The sequence below is a fragment of the Elephas maximus genome, chromosome 4 (genome assembly GCF_024166365.1).
Source record: "Elephas maximus indicus isolate mEleMax1 chromosome 4, mEleMax1 primary haplotype, whole genome shotgun sequence".
NCBI lineage: Eukaryota > Metazoa > Chordata > Mammalia > Proboscidea > Elephantidae > Elephas > Elephas maximus.
In genome coordinates, this window is record NC_064822.1 from 143,405,548 (window position 1) to 143,424,463 (window position 18,916).

The 18,916-nt window shown below is 37.3% G+C and overlaps 1 protein-coding gene across 3 annotated transcripts in view; it reads right to left on the bottom strand.

The window, feature by feature from the left end:
* Positions 1-18,916, bottom strand: part of LIN7A (lin-7 homolog A, crumbs cell polarity complex component) — a 164,764-nt gene that overhangs the window by 54,084 nt on the left and 91,764 nt on the right. For all 3 annotated transcript variants that reach the window (XM_049883959.1, XM_049883960.1, XM_049883962.1), the window contains exons 3-4: positions 5,021-5,092; positions 2,339-2,548 (exon numbers count right to left, since the gene is read on the bottom strand). In XM_049883959.1, coding sequence (XP_049739916.1) covers positions 2,339-2,548; positions 5,021-5,092 — 282 coding nt within the window. The remainder of the gene's footprint in view (positions 1-2,338; positions 2,549-5,020; positions 5,093-18,916) is intronic.

Below are 18,916 nucleotides of genomic sequence, written 5' to 3' on the forward strand. Positions count from 1 at the left end.
AGAAGTAGGTTGCCAAGTCTTTCTTCCTAGCCAATCTGTCTTAGTCATCTAGTGCTGCTTTAACAGAAATGCCACAAGCGGATGGCTTTAACAAAGAGAAATTTATTCTCTCATAGTCTAGTAGGCTACAAGTCCCAATTTAGTTCAGATCCAGGGGAAGGCTTTCTCTCTCCATCGGCTCTGGAGAAAGGTCCTTGTTATCAATCTTTTCCAGGTCTAGGAGCTTCTCTGTGCAGGAACCCCAGGTCTGAAGGATGTGCTCTGCTCCTGGTGCTGCTTTCTTGGTGGTATGAGGTCCCCATGTCTCTCTGATCGCTTCTCTCTTTTATATCTCAAAAGAGATTGGCTTAAGACACTGATCTTGTAGATCTCATCAATATAACTGCTGGTAATTCATCTCACTAACATCAGTGGTAGGATTTACAATGCATAGGGAAATCACATCAGATGACAAAATGGTAGACAATCATACAATACTGGGAATCATGACTTAGCCAAGTTGACAGACATTTTGGGGGGACACAATTCTATCCATGACACCATATTAGTCTGGATACTCCACCGAAACCTGTTCAGCATCATAACAATACATAAGCCAAATAGGTGGGAGCTGTGCGTGAGGTGCATTGCCTGGGAATCGAACCCAGGTCATCCTGCACAGAAAGTGAGAATTCTACCACAGAACCACCGCTGCCTCCACATTAACCCATAAAAAATAAAATGCAAGAACCAAACCAAAAAACCAAACCCAGTGCTGAAGAATCAATTCCAACTCACAGCGACCCTACAGGCCAGAGTAGAACTGCCCCATAGAGTTTCCAAGGAGCGCCTGGCAGATTTGAATTGCCAACCCTTTGGTTAGCAGCCGTAGCACTTAACCACTACGCCACCAGGGTTTCCCAAAAGAGACAAAGAAAAATTTTAATCCATTGTTACCAATGAAATACCATATTCTAAATGCATTTTCCTTTGGATATGGTGTTCTAAGCAGAGATCAATGTGGCCACAAATAATCCAAATATATTTTATTCATCAAAATCTTAAATTCTTAGAAAAAATGATCATAGATTATGTCATGGATTGAATCATGTCCCCCAAAAATACGTGTAAACTTGGTTAGGCCATGATCCCCAGTATTGTGTGGCTGTTCTCCATTTTGTAATTTTCCTATGTGTTATAAATCATAATCTCTGCCTGTGGTTAAACAGCATTAGGGTGAGATGTAACACCCTTCCTCACGTCACATCCCTGATCCAATGTAAAGGGAGTTTCCCTGGGGTGTGGCCCGCAAAACCTTTTATCTTACAAGAGATAAAAGGAAAGGGAAGCATGCAGAGAGTTGGAGGACCTCATACCACCAAGAAAACATTGCCAGGAGCAGAGCACATCCTTTGGATCCAGGGTTCCCGCATGGAGAAGCTCCTGGTCCAGGGGAAGATTGATGAGAAGGACCTTCCTCCATAGCTGACAGAGAAAGCCTTCCCCTGAACCCTCTGCCCTGAATTTGGACTTCTAGCCTACTAGACTGTGAGAAAATAAATTTCTCTTTGCAAAAGCCACCCACTTGTGGTATTTCTGTTATAGCAGCACCAGATGATTAAGACAGATTAATAGGCAGGTAAGTACTGATAAAAAAAAATTTATTTTTTATTTAAGTACTGATATGTTCCTATTTATTTTTCTAAAATTTGTGCTTTTCGGTTATTTATGTTTGGAGAGAAAATTACTCATCTTACATGAAGCTATTTCCTTAGTAATTCATTATTACATGTGGAGGGAATGGCATCCAAAGAACATGAGTTTATGAAAAACATACTATGCATTTTAGTTTACCTTAATTTCATTTGAAAACTGAAATAAATGTGATAAATGGTAATGCCATCAAACTTTTATGGGGGTGTGATATTATTATATACTTATTAAAGTTACTCTCCCTCTTTAATTAAAATAAAAAAAAAACACATTATAGGTTTTTTTTTGTTTGTTTTTAGTGTGTGCATTTGCTTATAATAACTTTAGATAAAAAGTGCCTTAAAAGCATTATGTTGTTATAAGCCTTAATTCAAATAGAGTCTTACATGGGAGAGATTCCACTAGTTGGGATAATTTCTCAGAATGATTTTCTAATTAGTCCATACTTATCATACCTGAACAAGATGAAATGAGACATACAAACTATAAAATTACTGCTTTTATAGGTTTAACGTCCATCCACAATTAGGAAACTGTTTGGGCACAAATTATGATTTGTTCCAGGTTTTCAACATTGACAACAGTGTATCAGAAAAAAAAAAAAAAAAAACCTTAGAGAAAATCTCCAGTTATTCTGTGAACATACCACTCCATTGACTGAGAGCAGCTGGTCTCCTCTTTTGAGGCCTCCGTGTCTTTCCGCCACTCCTCCGGGAATGATGCGAGAGATATAAATGGGGGAATTTTGCTCCTTTCCTCCCATCACATTAAAACCAAGGCCTTCATCAGTCTTTGGCAGTTCGACTACCCGAGGGTGGGAGTGGCCTTCGCTAGCTGCAAAAGCTGCAACTGTGGCCTGAAAGAAAAGATGGTCATTTGGTAACAACATGAGAGAAATAAGGCTAATCTTTTGCTTGTGGTAGTCGATCAGACAACTCCTCATATTATTATAGCTTTCTCCTGTGAAAGAAAGAACACAAGAGGGAGGGGCTTTTCTTCATTTACATGCCACCTATGATTCCTTCCTTTCGTAAGGCCCCGCCCAGCCATTTCAACTTTATAGAGCTTATCTATCATGATAACATTTTCTCTTCTTAGAAGTCTTTCCCAATGACCAAATAGCCTTTTGGTACATATACCACCTACATAGTACTGTAATTATTTTGTACATGTCTTACCTATGAGCACCTTAAGGGCTGGGCCTGTTCTTACACTTCTTTGTATGACACACAGTATAATTTGGTGCTTGACCACAAATGTTCATAAATATGTATTGAATTAACAGAGGAGCATTTATAGGTATATATACTTGTGAATACGTATCTTGCTATTGCCAGAACACCAGCTTAGCACGTTTAGTTTTTTGTTTTTTTAATAATAAGGATGCCTAAAAGAAAGAAAGAAAGAAAGAAAAAAACTAGAATAATAGATTCAGACAGGTTACTATTAATTGAAATCAATATTCCATATAATTATGAGAGGTCCTCTTATCTGGCACAGATTTGTTTCTATATTTTAACGTCTCAACTTACTATAGTGATTTATGCAAAATGAACAATGTTTGCCACCAAAGAATTTAAAAGTTTAGACACTCTATTGTTTTATACCTTGGTATACAAAACATCATTTAACATGGACTTAAAGTTTTATTTTAAAATTAATATATTAATTTCTTCAAAAAACTTCAAGAAAATAACTTACCATGAGTTCCTGCTTTGCCCCCCACCCCCCTGTAAAAATAAAATAGCAGCATTTAAGTTGTTTCTATCAAGAAAAGATTCTCTGCCTGCTTCTTATTTTCCACTTCCATTAACCCGCCTCAACCATAGTTGATTGGATGCCTACTATAAAGTGATTTACTCAACCCTGTGAAAATATTGATTCTCAACTACTGTACATTCTTTTCCACACACAGCATTATCACATCAACTTAGCATTATGCTACTGTCTGCATTAAGTGAAAGACAGTGAATGACATGGAAATAATGGCTTGTTTTTAGCTACATGCATTTGCTCATGCAAACCTTGTCGTCATGCATAGATTTTAATGGCTGACATGGATGCAATGCAGACAGCCCAGAAACAACCAGAAAATATTGTGCTATTGCAACATTATGCTGCTATCCTGCTGTTCTACATGAATAAGAAATGAGAATGGTAAAACGCTACATAATTCACTTCCCCCTTAATTAAACCATGTAGGGATCATTTTTCTACGTGTGTTCCACTTCAGTACAAGCAAAGCATGATGTAATGATAATAATACACCCTTTTTTTGGTCTGCGTTGAAAACAAACAAAAAAACCAACTTACAAATCTACAGTGTTCAGTTAGTTTGAATACAGAATAAAAATTAAAAATCAGGAGAGAAAACAAATAAGAGGTGATATAAGACATAAAAGAACTAAAAGGAAAGTTAATGATTATTTTCACCAACTCTTACTCCTATAGCTTGATATAAAGATATAAGCTTTCAAAAAGCAAGTTGTATATCTATTATAGCATTTCTGTATTTGTAAAATGAGACCTGCATCAGTGATTTTAGTTTAAAATTACTGTTTCCTAGTGGTCTATTTTCCAGATAATTTCACGATCCTGTTGCTATAATATTTTAGTTAGTAGGGTTCCCACAATCTCTGGATTTGGGTTTTTAAAGAGAAAATGTGGTCACTACCACAAAAGGTAGGAGGCCTTCCTTTTAGATTAATGTCACATTGGTTCAGCAGTCTACCCACTGCTCAGTTGAATACACAGAAAAAACCTAGATGAGTGGGTTTAAGGTGAATTCCTTTCTTGTCTAAATCTTTGTTGTCATGTGCCATCAAGTCAATTCTGACTCATAGCAACCCTACAGGACAGAATAGAACTGCCCCATAGGATTTCCAAGGAGCAGCTGGTGGATTCGAACTGCCAACCTTTTGGTTAGCAGCCTGAGCTCTTAACCACTTCACCACCAGGGCTCATCTTTAGACCTGTGCAAAGAAATCTTCATGCATTGAATAGGGAACAGGTTCTTTTCTATCAGAACAATGTGTCAGAAAACCACATAGTATTTCACACAATGAACCAGTAGATTTGCTTGTGCCAAATGGACATTTAGTGAGCTTAATGAAATCATTCTCCTTTCTTAAGCTACAGAAGCAGCAGAAACGTTCAATTTTCCATTAGGATTTTTACCTGGGAAGTAGTACTGGTCTAGACTCTGGGCTGCCACTGATGTCTAAATTCTCTTACAGTGTACACACGAGAATACCTGAAACACACACGCGCACAGTCAATTACTAGATCACTGGGGTCAAGTATATTTTTAAAGTTATTCAAGCCTTACCTTTGCTGTGGCCCTGGCACGGAATTCAGGACAGCCATTAACAGTTATCGTTTCATGCATATATTGATATACCTAAAATGTTCACATAAAACAAAGAGAATGTGTAAGAACTTGAAGAATATGATTTTTCTTGTTGCAATAAATCTTCATTGTAAGATAGATATTCCCTATCAAAAAGTAAAATAGGTTCAAATCAATTATCCTGATAATTTGAACCTAAAACTCTCCTATTTGGGGAGAATGGGGCCAGGTGGACAATTTTACTCAGAAGTTTTTAATTTGCCTATCCATGTTCATCAAATATAAAAACGCTGCCCTTTACTCTGTCAGTAAAAATTTTTACCTTCATATATAGATTTATCTCTCAAGCATGTGATAAAAGTTATGAAAATACTTAATTCCTAAATTTTGGCAACACTTAAAAACATTTTGTAATTTCCCTGGGTGGGAAAAATGGTTAATCACTAGACTGCTAACCGAAAGATCGGTGGTTCAAACCTACCCAGAGGCACCTCGCAAGACAGGCCTGGTGATCTGCTTCCGAAAGGTCGCAGCCTTTAAAAACCTATGCTCTACTTTGCATACGTGGGATTGCTATGAATTGGAACCGAATTGATGGCAACTAACAATAAGAAGGCTGGGAAAACACCATCTGTTCCTTGGTGCAAACTTTATCATTTTGGAAGGTACATTACTGTTAATGATACACATTCGCAATTTTGAACATTTACGACATAATCTACTTTGTGAATCTATTTTACTTTGAGTGGGTAGAATTATTAACGAGAGCTTTAAGTATAGAGATGGAGTGGTATTCAAGAGCAAAGACATGTAAAGTAAGAGACTCTTAAATGAAATAGAAAGGATGGGGGTAAAACCTGGACTGAGAATGATGTAGAAAGCATACAGATTTTTTTTTAATGAAATTAAGTTTGAACTTTAATATATAATTTGGAAGCTATGAACTCTTGGTTAAACCATTTCACTACTTTGACCCTCTTTTTGCCCATCTGAACAATAAGTAAGGTTATACGGTTGTTGTCTTTATAGAAATGTTTTCAAAGCACCTGAAACCTACAGGCAGTCTTTAAACTACAAATATTATTACTAACGAATTTTACAGATACAACTACAGAAATTGCTGAAACATAGTAAGAAAAATATTTTGCATCTAAATTGCCAGGGGTGGGATTATGGATCATAAATCTTTATACCAGTGGTGAAATTAATTGCTTCATTTTTAAATTAACTGAAGTATGGTGAATGACTCTTAAAGCATAGTTCAAAGAAGACATTTGGAAAAAAATAACGAGATTAAATATGTTGAAGTACACACTCATTTTGGAGATTTAAATAATAAAAAAACCATAAAAAAAAAAAAACCTACTGCATAATGGATGGAGGTAAAAGTCCATTTGATACTATGTTAGAGTATTATTTGGGAACGGCCAAAGATAAACTAGGAAAACTGCAATTGAGTATTTTTTTGCCCTTTCTATTTATCTTATTTTTTTTTTTAAGTCAAAGGTTATTAAAGTGAATTCAAAATTTGATTAATTCAGCTATTCAACAACTATTCATTGAGTGTCCAGGACTAATCTTCTCTCAGCATTTTTTAGCTGGCTCATATTGTCTCAAATATATTTGGTTGAATTTTCATTAATGCTGACTCACCTTCCCTAGGAGGCATGGTTAGAAGGAAATAGACAATGTGGTCTGGACTGGGAAGGTTGGGACACTTTCACATCTACCTTTTAGTTTTGAACCTCCACTAAACAACTGGAGGGTTTGTGGACTCTGGGATCTGTTGCTGAAAATTCTCCAGGTTACCAGAATAGCTGATAAACATGTTTCCACATCATTTCCTTGAAATTGCATCATTTTGTTTTGTAGAGATAGCCTTTCCACAGATACAGTCTTTTATCTGTCCTAACAGTCCATTTGAGAGAATTTTCCCTGTCTTGCTTCTCTTGTTAATAATCCCTCTCAAATCTGACCCCTTCTATTCATCCTAACTCATTATCTCTTGCTTAAGTACTGCATGAAAAAAGAAAACCAAACCTGGTGCTGTTGAGTCGATTCTGACTCATAGTGGCCCTATAGGATGGAGTAGAACTGCCCCATTGGGTTGCCAAGGAGTGGCTGGTGGATTTGAACTGCCGACCTTTATGGTTAGTAACTGAGTTCTTAACTACTGTGGTGTGTGCCAGTTACCAAACACCACCCATGTCAGTTATCATCATCAAGTACCTACCTGGCTATGTCACTACCATGCTCTTGAGTATCTGCAGCCCCTACAGTAAGGGCAGAAAAGACAAATGCCTAAAGGAGCCAACTCAATGCCATTAATGTACCCTAGCCTCTTCTCTAGTCTTATTTTCCTACTGTCTTTTCTCCTTCCCCAATATTCCCAAATATGTCACACCCATCCAGTTACCCAGACCTTTGCACATGTTTCCTCTGCTTGGAATGTCCTTCCACTTGACAGACTCCTATTTATCCAAGTTTAACATTATAATTAAAGGCTCAATTCAGGTGCCATCTTCTCTGTAAAACATTACCTATCTCTTTCAAGCAGAGAAAGTGTCTCCCTTCTTAGTTCCCTAGCCATCTGATTTTGTCTGGGATTATTTTGTTTATCATTTGATTTCTTTCCATGCATCCAAGGATGTTTATGAGGACAATCACTTAACAAATAATTGAGAGGTAGTCATCAAGCAATAAAAACAAAAGATAATTTTGTATATGCTGGGGATAAAGTGAACACCTAAAAAACACCACAAATTAAGAATAAATACCACACATTAAGAGATTATTACAACCTAATTTGAACTGGGAATTAAAAAGTGGGATATTCAAGAACTAGTAGTGGGCAGGGGATAATTGTACAGGCTCTGGAGGCAGCTTGGACAAAAAACCCTGGTTGTGGCACTTATTAATTGTGTGACCTTGGTTGGTTACTTGATTTCTCTGGGCTCCTCATTTAAAAAATGTATCTTAAAAGTATTAACTACCTTCTAGGTCTGTTATGAGTATTAAATGAGAAAAGAGAAGTTTGTGGCACATAGAAAGACTACCAAAAATTAGCTATTATTAGTAGTAGTATTTGTTGTTTGTTGTTAGGTGCCATCGAGTCGGTTCAGACTCATAGTGACCCTATAGGACAGAGGAAAACCACCCCATAGGGTTTCCAAGGAGCAGCTGGTGGATTCCAACTGCCAACCTTTTGGGTAGCAGCCAAGCTCTTAACCACTGCGGTTGCTTCCTAACTTATTTAACCCTAGAATCTTTTGGGGAGCATTCCCTAGGACTACCATGCACACTCTTTGCAAGAAATTGATCTAAGGCAGTGCTTCACATCTGGGACAAATTCGTAGGAGATACTGGTAATATCTGGAGACACCTTTCATTGTCACAACTGGGGAGGGGATGGTGCTACTGACATCTGGTGAGTAGAAGCCAGGGATGCTGCTAAACATCCTGTAGTGCACAGGGCAGCGCCCACAGCAAGGAATTATTTGCCAACATGTCAAATGCTGACGTTGAGACACCTTGATCTAAGGAATCAAGCTATACTTTTCTCTTCTTATGCAATAATCATTAAGCCATAAAAACACACTTGCCCAGCACTGAGTAAAAGGTCTTGTAAATGTTCAATAAATAATTGTTGAAAAGTCACTTATTGTAATTCTGGTGTGCATTTAATGAGGGCTTATCCTGGGCCAAAAGTGATGCTAAGCACTTTACATCCATATGAGCTCATTTAATTCTCACAACTTATGGTCCAGGTGCTCTACACACAAGGGAACTGACCACAGAGATGGTAACATACCTGACCACATGGCTAGTCAGTCACCGGTTTGATACATAAAATTTTAATCTATCTGCTTAGCAAATATTTCCTCTTCAATGGTCTTTGGCTTTCTTATATAAAATACCATCAGACCACTGCAATTTTGGCAGCATGCATGGAAACAAAAACTTGCAGATATCACAAATATTTCTTTATATCTCCACAAAAGGCATCTAAGTTTTCTATGGTAAAAAAAAAAAAAGAATTTTTTTTTTTTTTTTTTTATGGTAGCTACTATTAAATAAGTGGTGGCTGTAAAATATACAATGCAACAATTCTGCAACCAACACTGCATCACTTCATATGAAAGGGAAATACAATTTTAACCCTCCTCACCCCCCCACCCTGGGTAGCACAAATAGTTTGCAACCAGCTGCTAACCTAAAGGTTTCTGGTTCAAACCCACGCAGCAGTTCCACAGAAAGAAAAGCTTGGCAAACTGCTTCTGTAAAGATTGCAGCCATGAAAACCTTATGGTGCCCTGTGAAGTAGTTCTACCCTGTAGCACATGGGGTCACCATGAGTTGGAATCGACTAAATGGCAACTTTTTTTTTTTTATGATTACAATATAATAATAGGAGGAAGTGAAATTCATCTTATTACCAGTCTTTCCGTTCTATCAGACACAATAGATTTAGAATCAGCTGGTTTTCAAAGGTGAGCTAAAGAGGTCATAGTCTGGCTATAGAGTCAGGTCCAGGCTTGGAGATATTAATTCTATTAGCTGTATCGCCTTGTGCAACTTCCTTAGAATCTCATTTTTTTAAGGGACAAAACATATCCCTTCTTAGCTTAGTTTTCAAGGGCTATTTTTTTTTTTTTTTAATGCAAAAGTATTTGTAAAATTCTGAAGAAAGATGTTATGAAAAGCTAAAATATTTTACCAGATATCCTTAAAGGAAAAAGAAAAAAATGTTCCCCTAAGCTTCAGCAAGGGGCAGTAGAACTTAGAGTCTCCTGAATGCTTTGGGTACTGTCATGGATTGAATTATGTCCCCCCCAAAATGTGTGTATCAACTTGGTTAGGACATGATTCCCAGTATTCTGTGGTGGTCCTCCATTTTGCGATTGTAGTATTATGTTAAAGGATTAGAGTGGGATTATAACACCCTTACTAGTTCACATCCTTGATCCAATGTAAAGGGAGCTTCCCTGGGGTGTGGCCTGCACCACTTTTTATCTCTCAAGAGATAAAAGGAAAGGGAAGCAAGCAGAGAGTTAGGGACCTCATACCACCAAGAAAGCAGCACCAGGAGCAGAGCATGTCCTTTGGACACAGGGCCCCTGTGCCTGAGAAGCTCCTCGATCAGGGGAAGTCTTCCTCCAGAGCCGAGAGAGAGAGAAAGCCTTCCCCTGGAGCTGACACCCTGAATTTGGACTTGTAACCTACTAGACTGTGAGAAAATAAATTTCTCTTTGTTAAAACCCTCCACTTGTGGTAATTCCGTTATGGCAGCACTAGATGACTAAGACTGGTACTAACATTTCTGAAAAACTTCAGCTACGAGCATTCTACATGCATTCCTTTGGGTAAGCCTGGTTTAACCCCTAGTATAAAAAGAACTGATAGAAACTACCATATAGAATCTCACCTTCCATTTCAGCATGAGTAATGGCAGGGTTTTTTAACTGCCTAACTTTGAATACAGTGCATAGATTCAATGGCATTTTGTATCTTTAGAACTTATTCTAAGCTGTAGAAAATTTACAAAGATAGATTAATTCATAAAGGAAATGGAATCATAGTGATTTGGATCAGAAAGTTCATTATTCATTTAATCAGCTAACATTCACTTAGGAGCCATTCGAGCCAGGGTACTAGGCCTCTGGGCTAAAATATGAAAGAAAAAAAAATAACTCTTTCTAAAACTTTGAAATAACATTAACTTTCACTATAGGAGGGATATTTAAAATTTTTTTTTTTTCCTTATTTGGGGCTGTTACAAATAAAGCTGCTATAAACATTTGTGTACAGGTTTCTTTATTCTGAATGTGTCATTTCTTTTTTTTTTAATTGTATTGTAGATGAGGGTTTCCAGAGCAAATTAGCTTCTCATTAAACACTTAATACATATATTGTTTTGTGACATTGGTTGCTACCCCCACAATTTGTCACCACTCTCGCCTTCTCGACCTTGGGTTCCCTGTTACCAACTTGCCTGTCTCCTCCTGCCTTCTTGTCCTTGCCCCTGGGCTGGTGTGTCCATTTAGTCTTGTTTTGTTTTATGGGCCTGTCTAATCTTTGGCTGAAGGATGAACCTCAGGAACGACTTCAGTTTGTTTTAAATTTTTAAATGAATAATTTATATTTCTTTATATTAAAAGGCAAATAGATTACTTTTTCTCTGGATAGAAATTTTATCCCTGAAAGAAAAATACGTTCAAACAAAGTAAAAGCTTTGCTTTATTTGCCACCTACAACAGAATTCCCATTTAGTTAGAGTTAAACCAAAGAGCTAAAATTCCAGTGCAAGAGGATTTTTGCTTTTGCACATTTATTTATACACTCGCCATATAGGTATACCACAATACAAACTTTACATCGACAAATTCTTAATCCTGAAAATTCAGATTGCTGCAGAGAAGTAGGTAAGTGTTATGAATTGAATTGCGTCCCCCCAGGATATGTGTTGAAATCCTGGCCCTTGTACCTGTGGATGAATGTACAAGATTTTGGAAAAAGAATTTTTCCTTTGTGATGGTAATGAAGTCATACCAGTGTAAATAGGCCCTAAATCTTATCACTTCTAAGTTATAAAATAACCAGAATAACACGGAGACAAATACAGGGGGAAGACATACGCCAAGGAATGTCAAGGATCACCAGCAGACACCAGAAATTAAGAGAGAGGCTCAACTGAAAATTGGTTTATCTACTAAAGAAGAGATAGTCCAAAAATATTTATTTTTTGTCTCTTGAGTTTCCACTTTCATTTTGGAAAAATGGCAGCCACTAATAATTTTTAATTTTTTTTATAGCTATACCTATCCATGTATCTATCATATATATTTTCCATATTCTTTTTTAACTGTGGAAAATACTCTTTGAAATATTCTGTGAAAATATTCCGTTATGTAATTCCTAAAGACTAAAGAATATAGGGTATGAAATTAAAAGTTTAGAGCCAACCTTTTTGTAAAAATAAAAAAAGGAAAATTAAATGGTATACATTGTTTGCAAGTCATGTCTCTTACAGTAAGACCATCAAGGCTCAAATCAATCCTGTGAACACCCAAGAATTATAAAATTTCTAAAGTAATTTTTTTTCTACATCTCTCTATCCACTTTGATGAAAACATGCCACCCACTATATGAGGAAAAATTACTGACAGGCGTAAAAAAGCCAAAAGCACCACATCTCTACAAGGTTGAAATGGTTTACACACAAGGACACAGCCATAAAGCAGACCTTTAATAGTGCTACAGGTAAAAATCAATATGGCTACTGACAGTTCTTCCAGGATGGACCGTGGGCTTGAAGAAGAACCATTTCTTCTTCGTTCAGTGACAACTGTGGCATGTGAAGTACTCTTTATGTCCTCAAACCAGTAAGAGGAAAGCAAATGAACTCTCTCCAGTTTTTAGTCACAAAAGGACACAAAAGGTCTTCTTTTAGGCAATTAGCTTCATTACTTCAATACTATTTTCAACCACACTGACTCAATACATAATAAATACCTTTGACTGGGGAGTGCTTCTTTTCAGCACTGAAGAAGAAACCTCAGTTAACACTTGTCCATTCAACTGTTCTGACAGGATGCATCTAACAACCAAGTCATCAATAGGGTGACATTACTTATAATTAAGAATTAAAAGCAAAAACAAACACACACTGAATTTAAAGACTAAAAACAAATGCGATTATTTGGGACTAAAAACTTCTGGCCCTTCCTCCCACATTTCAGGCTCTGTACACTTCCTTACTTATCGCCCCAATACCCACAAGGGAGCAAGACCTGCTCGTGTGATTCCTCAGGACCAAGGAACTGCATTGTTGCTGTTCTTAGGTGCCGTCGAGCCGGTTCTGACTCACAGCAACCCTATGTACAGCAGAATGAAACATGGCCCAGTACTGCATCATCCTCATAATTGTTGTCATGCTTGAGCCCATTATTGCAGCCACTGTATCGATCCATCTCGTTGAGGGTCTTCCTCTTTTTCACCGACACTCTACCAAGCATGATATCCTTCTCCAGGGACTGGTCCCTCCTGATAATATGTACAAAGGATGTGAAACGAAGTCTTGCCATCCTCGCTTCTAATTAGCATTCTGGCTGTACTTTTTCCAAGACAGATTTGTTTGTTCTTTTGGTAGTTCATGGTATAGTCAATATTCTTTGCCAATACCATAATTCAAAGGTATCAGTTCTTCTTTGGTCTTCTTGATCCATTGCCTAGCTTTCACATGCATATGAGGCAATTGAAAACACCATGGCTTGGGTCAGGAGCACCTTAGTCCTTAGAATGATATCTTTGCTTTTCAGCCCTTTAAAGAAATCTTTTGCAGCAGATTTGCCCAATGCAACTCATCCTTTGATTTCTTGACTGCAGCTTCCGTGGGCGTTGATTGTGGACCCAATTAAAAGGAAATCCTTTACAACTTCAACATTTTCTCCTTTTATCATGATGCTGCTTATCGGTCCATTTGTGAGGATTTTTGTTTTATATTGAGGTGTAAGTCATAGTGAGGGCTGTACTCTTTGGTCTTCATCAGTAAGTGCTTCAAGTCCTCTTCATTTTCAGCAAGCAAGGTTGTGTCACCTACATATTGAAGGTTGTTAACAAGCCTTCCTCCAGTCCTGATGCCCCATTCTTCTTCATGTAGTCCAGCTTTTCAGATTATTTGTTCAGCATACAGACTGAATAAGTATGGTGAAAGGATACAACCCTGACACATACCTTTCCTGATTTTAAACCACAAAGTATCTCCTTGTTCTGTTCGAATGACTGCCTCTTGGTCTAAGTACAGGTTCCTCATAAGCACAATTAAGTGTTCTGGAATTCCCATTCTTTGCAATGTTATCCATAATTTGTTATGATCCACATAGTCAAATGCCGTTGCATAGTCAAAACACAAGTAAACATCTTTCTGATATTCTCTGCTTTCAGCTGTTATCCATTTGACATCAGCAATCATATCCCTTGTTCCATGTCATCTTCTGAATTCAGCTTGAATTTCTGGCAGTTCCCTGTCAATGTACTATTGCAACTGCTTTTGGAAGATCTTTAGCAAAATTTTACTTGTGTGTGATATTAATGATATTGTTCAGTATTTCCATGTTCTGTTGGATCACTTTTCTTTGGGATGGGTACAAATATGAATCTCTTCCAGTCAGTTGGACAGGAAGCTGTCTTCCAAATTTCTTGGCATAGATTAGTGAGTGTTTCTAGCACTGCACTTGTTCGTGGAAACATCTCAATTGGTATTCTGTCAATTTCTGGAGACTTGTTTTTTGCCAATGCTTTCACTGAAGCTTGGGCATCTTCCTTCAGTATCATTGGTTCTTGATCATATGCTACCTTCTGAAATGGTTGAATGTCAACCGAGTCCTTTTGGTACAACGACTGTATATCTCTTCCATTTTCTTTTGATGCTTCCTGCATCATTTATTAATTTCCCCATAGAATCCCCCATTATGGCAACTCATGTTCTTCCCTTTTGGTTTTCATTCCCCAGGTCTTTGCATTATTAGATTGTGTTTTTACTAGTGGTACTGATGCTGTCCCTAAAAGGTTAGCAGCCATGAGACACCCCTTGTTCTTCTCTTTCTGTATCCATATGGTAAAAAGAGTCAAGCAGGTTTGCCTACTTGGGGCTGATGTAGCTAGCTCTCTTGCTTTATATTTCACCTTCTTATGGCAACTCAGACATCTCAGATTCAGATTAGAGGGAAAGGGAAGGTTCACTTAAGCTTCTGGGCCCACAGAAAGCTGCACTAGAAAGACAACCTACAGACTGGGAAAAAATTTTTGCCTATGACATATTCAATCAGGGTCTAATCTCTAAAATCTACAAGATACTGCAAAACTTCAATAACAAAAAGACAAATAACCCAATTAAAAAATGGGCAAAGGATATGAACAAGCACTTCATCAAAGAAGACATTCAGGTGGCTAACAGATACATGAGGAAATGCTCACGATCAATAGCCATCAGAGAAATGCAAATCACAATTACAATGTGATACCATCACATCCAAACAAGGCTAGCATTAATCCAAAAAAGACAAAGTAATACATGTTAGGTCGTGGAGAGACTGGAACTCCTATACACTGATGGTGGGACTGTTAAATGGTACAACCACCTTGGAAATCGATTTGGCGCTTCCTTAAAAAGCTAAAAATAGAAGTACCATGCAATCTAGCAATCCCACTCCTTGGAATATATCCTAGGAAAATAAGAGCCATCACATGAATAGATGTATGTACACCCATGTTCACTGCAGCACTGTTCACAATAGCAAAGAGATGGAAACAGCCACAGTGCCCATCAATGGATGAATGGATAAACAAATTATGGTATAGTCACACAATGGAATACCACGCAATGATAAGGAACAATGACGGATCCTTGAAACATCCCATAACATGGATGAATCTGGAAGGCATTATGCTGCATAAAATTAGTCACAAAAAGACAAATATTGTATAAGACCACTATTAGAAGAACTCAAGAAAAGGTTTAAACACAGAAGAAAACATATGGTGGTTACGGGAGTGGGGAGGGAGGGTGAGGGAATTCACTAATGGATAGTAGACAAGAATTATCTTAGGTGAAAGGAAGGACAACACACAATACAGGGGAAGTTGGCACAATTGGACTAAACCAAAAGCTAAAAAGTTTCCTGAATACAACCAAACACATTGAGGGATAGAGTAGCAGGGGTGGAGGTCTGGGGACCATGGTTTCAGGGGACATCTAGGTCAACTGGCATAACAAAGTTTATTAAGATAATGTTCTGCCTCTCACTTTGGTAAATGGCATCTGGGATCTTAAGAGCTAGCGAGCAGCCATCTAATGTTCATCCATTCGTCCCAACCCACCTGAGGCAAAGCAGAATGAAGAACACCAAAGATACAAGGAAAATATTAGCCCAAGAGACAAAAAGGGACACGTAAATCAGAGACCCATCAACCTGAGACCAGAAGAACTAGATGATGCCTGGCAATCCCAATGACCACCCTGACAGGAAACACAACAGACAGTTACTGACAGAGCAGGAGAAAAGTGTGGTGCAGAACTCAAACTCACATAAAATGACCAGACTTAATGGTATGACTGAAACTGGAGGAACTCCAGCAAGACATGGCTCCTGTACTCTCTCTTAGCCCAGGACTGAAACCATTCCAGAAGCCAACTCTTCAGACAAAGATTAGACTGGACTATAAGACATAAAATGATACTCGTGAAGAGTGTGCTCCTTAGTTCAAGTAGATACATGAGACTAAATGGGCAGCCCCTGCCCAGAGGGGTGATAAGAAGGCAGAAAGGGATAACAGCTGGTTGAATGGACATGGGAAATCTAGCGTGGAAAGGGGGAGTGTGTTGTCACCTTATAGGGATAGCAACTAGTGTCACATAACAATATATGTATAAAATTTTTATATGAGAAACTAACTTGAGCTATAAACTTTCACCTAAAGCATAATTAAAAAAAGAAAGAAAAAAAAAGCTGCAGGGGAGTGAATTTGGGTGCTTTCCAAGCTAATAACAACGTGTTGCTTTGTTTCCCATTTGGCTATGGTCTTTTCACCTAGTTTCCTTGGTTGGTAGCTACCTGAAGAGGAAGGAGGAACTGCAGAGGAGGATTTGGGCACTCCTGGAACCTTGGCTTAGTTACCATCTTCACAGCGCTAAAATCTTAAGTCTAGCTCTCACAGCCCACACTTCTTTTTTGAAGCTCAACTACCTGACTCAGGTATTTGGCTGCAACGTGATACATGGCATTTATGAGTTGCTTTAAAAGACATTAACCAGACAATGGCTGTAGAAGATCTGAACTGAAATGGCCCATAATTTGTGACTAATCTCATGTCTTAAAGTGAATTTATGTGAAAATGATATTCACTAGACTAAAGGAAAATGTAAAATTTCAAATTGCAAGTGATCTCCAATACTCAGCTTTAGATGAAGATGAGGAACATTTTGGACAAAGTGGTGTCCTTAAATACGTGTTCATCTGCCTAGGCAAGTTACAAAGACAGTAGGGCTTCTTTTCTGAAATGCTATTTATAGTACAATTCTCACGAGAAGGGCACTTTAAGAATGTTCTGCAGCATTCTACCTCTGAAGTGTTGTGTGAGTAATGAGAAGACCCTCAAGGAAGATATTTTGGGATCACTTAACAGAAGGGGTTAAATGCTCTTTTGTGCCTGACAGTAAGTGACATATTTTTTAATCTGTTTTTGATTCAGTGGAAAGTCAGTAAGGAAGAATCAGGACTGTTGATACGTTACATAATGCAGTCCCCAGATTTGCAACCAATCTTGAAGTTTCCAGAAGGTATTTATAGCACTTGTTTTAAATGAATTAAAATGACTATGCCATATACTAAAGTTTACCAAAGGGAATGGGAAAATGCTTCGTTCAGTTTTATAATTTCACAGTTAATTATGCTGCAATAGAAAAAGCAGAATAATCACTTATGAAACTATAACATTGAAGAATGACTAATTCAAAAAACTGTGCCATTAAACATTAATTTCACTACTTATTTTTATTATTGGTTTGTATTTCCTGGTTGTTCATTAACATATTTAACTTTCATAAGGCAGTGCAAATTCAATAATTTACACAAAATCATCCAATTACTGTGAGAAAAAAAATGAGACCACAAATAACAGAGCATTTCCACAGGGACCACATACATGTCAGGTGGCCACACCACCAAGGGAAATCTGTTTCCTTATGGTTGTCCAAAAATAATTCCCTTAAGGCAGCTGTTCCCAGTTCTGGCCTTGTTACACAGCCAGAGTCCCTTGTGACAGGAAATGTCTGAGCAAAATTTTGGGAAGATGTCATTTTCAATTAGTATATCGCCATTCAAAGTGGCTAGATTACCCGTACTTGCTTATTTTGGGTAAGATTCAACATTTGGGGCTAAAAAATCTGTCTTTTTTTTTTACTGATTGGATTTGGTGATGTGAAATCTCATAAATGTTCCCACAGTGCTAGGATATTGGTTTAGCAGGGTTGAAATTTATCAGTGTACTTAAAAGTTTGCAAGTATTTTAAAATCAATTTCTACTTTTTAAAGAGGCCTTTATCAGGAAAATGAATCAATTATTTTGGATCAGTTATGAGTATATTTTCATTGTCCTAGGAGTCATATTAGCCAATGAGATAAAAACTGGAGAAAATCTTTATCTCAATAATTAAAAACCAACCTGATTATTAAGATGATTTAATTAAAATGGTTATAGTTAATAGTAGGGTTGCCAAATGTACCAAACGAAAATCCAGGACACCCAACTAAATCAGAATTTCAGATAAATAGTAACTAATTTTATAGTTAAAGTATGTCACAGGAAATATTTGAGATCTATTTATACTAAAAAATTATTTGCTATTTATTTGAAATTCCAATTTAGTTGGTCATCCTGTACATTTACATTTATACTGTACTTTATAATCTACAATTTACTTCATATATTGTGCTTAATTTCATTTGTTTTTTACAGCCTGTAATGTAGGAATGGTTATATATCCTATTCTACTTACAAAGAAACCATTACTCAAGTGAATTATGTAGCTCATAAATAATGGTTCTCTGTTTCCAAATACTGAGTTCTTTTCATTGACAGATTCCTTTAAATGCTAGAAATAATTGGTAAGGCCAAGCAAACAGAAGCCTTTCCCTCATGGCGTTTATGGTATAGGATGGCAATTCTCAATCTTTTTTGATCTCAAGACCCTTTGCATTCTTAAAAATTATTTAAGATGCCCAAAAGCTTTTGTTCATGTGGGTTATATCTATAAACATTTACCATATTAGAAATTTAAAATGGAGGAAATTTAAACATATTTACTTACCCAATTGA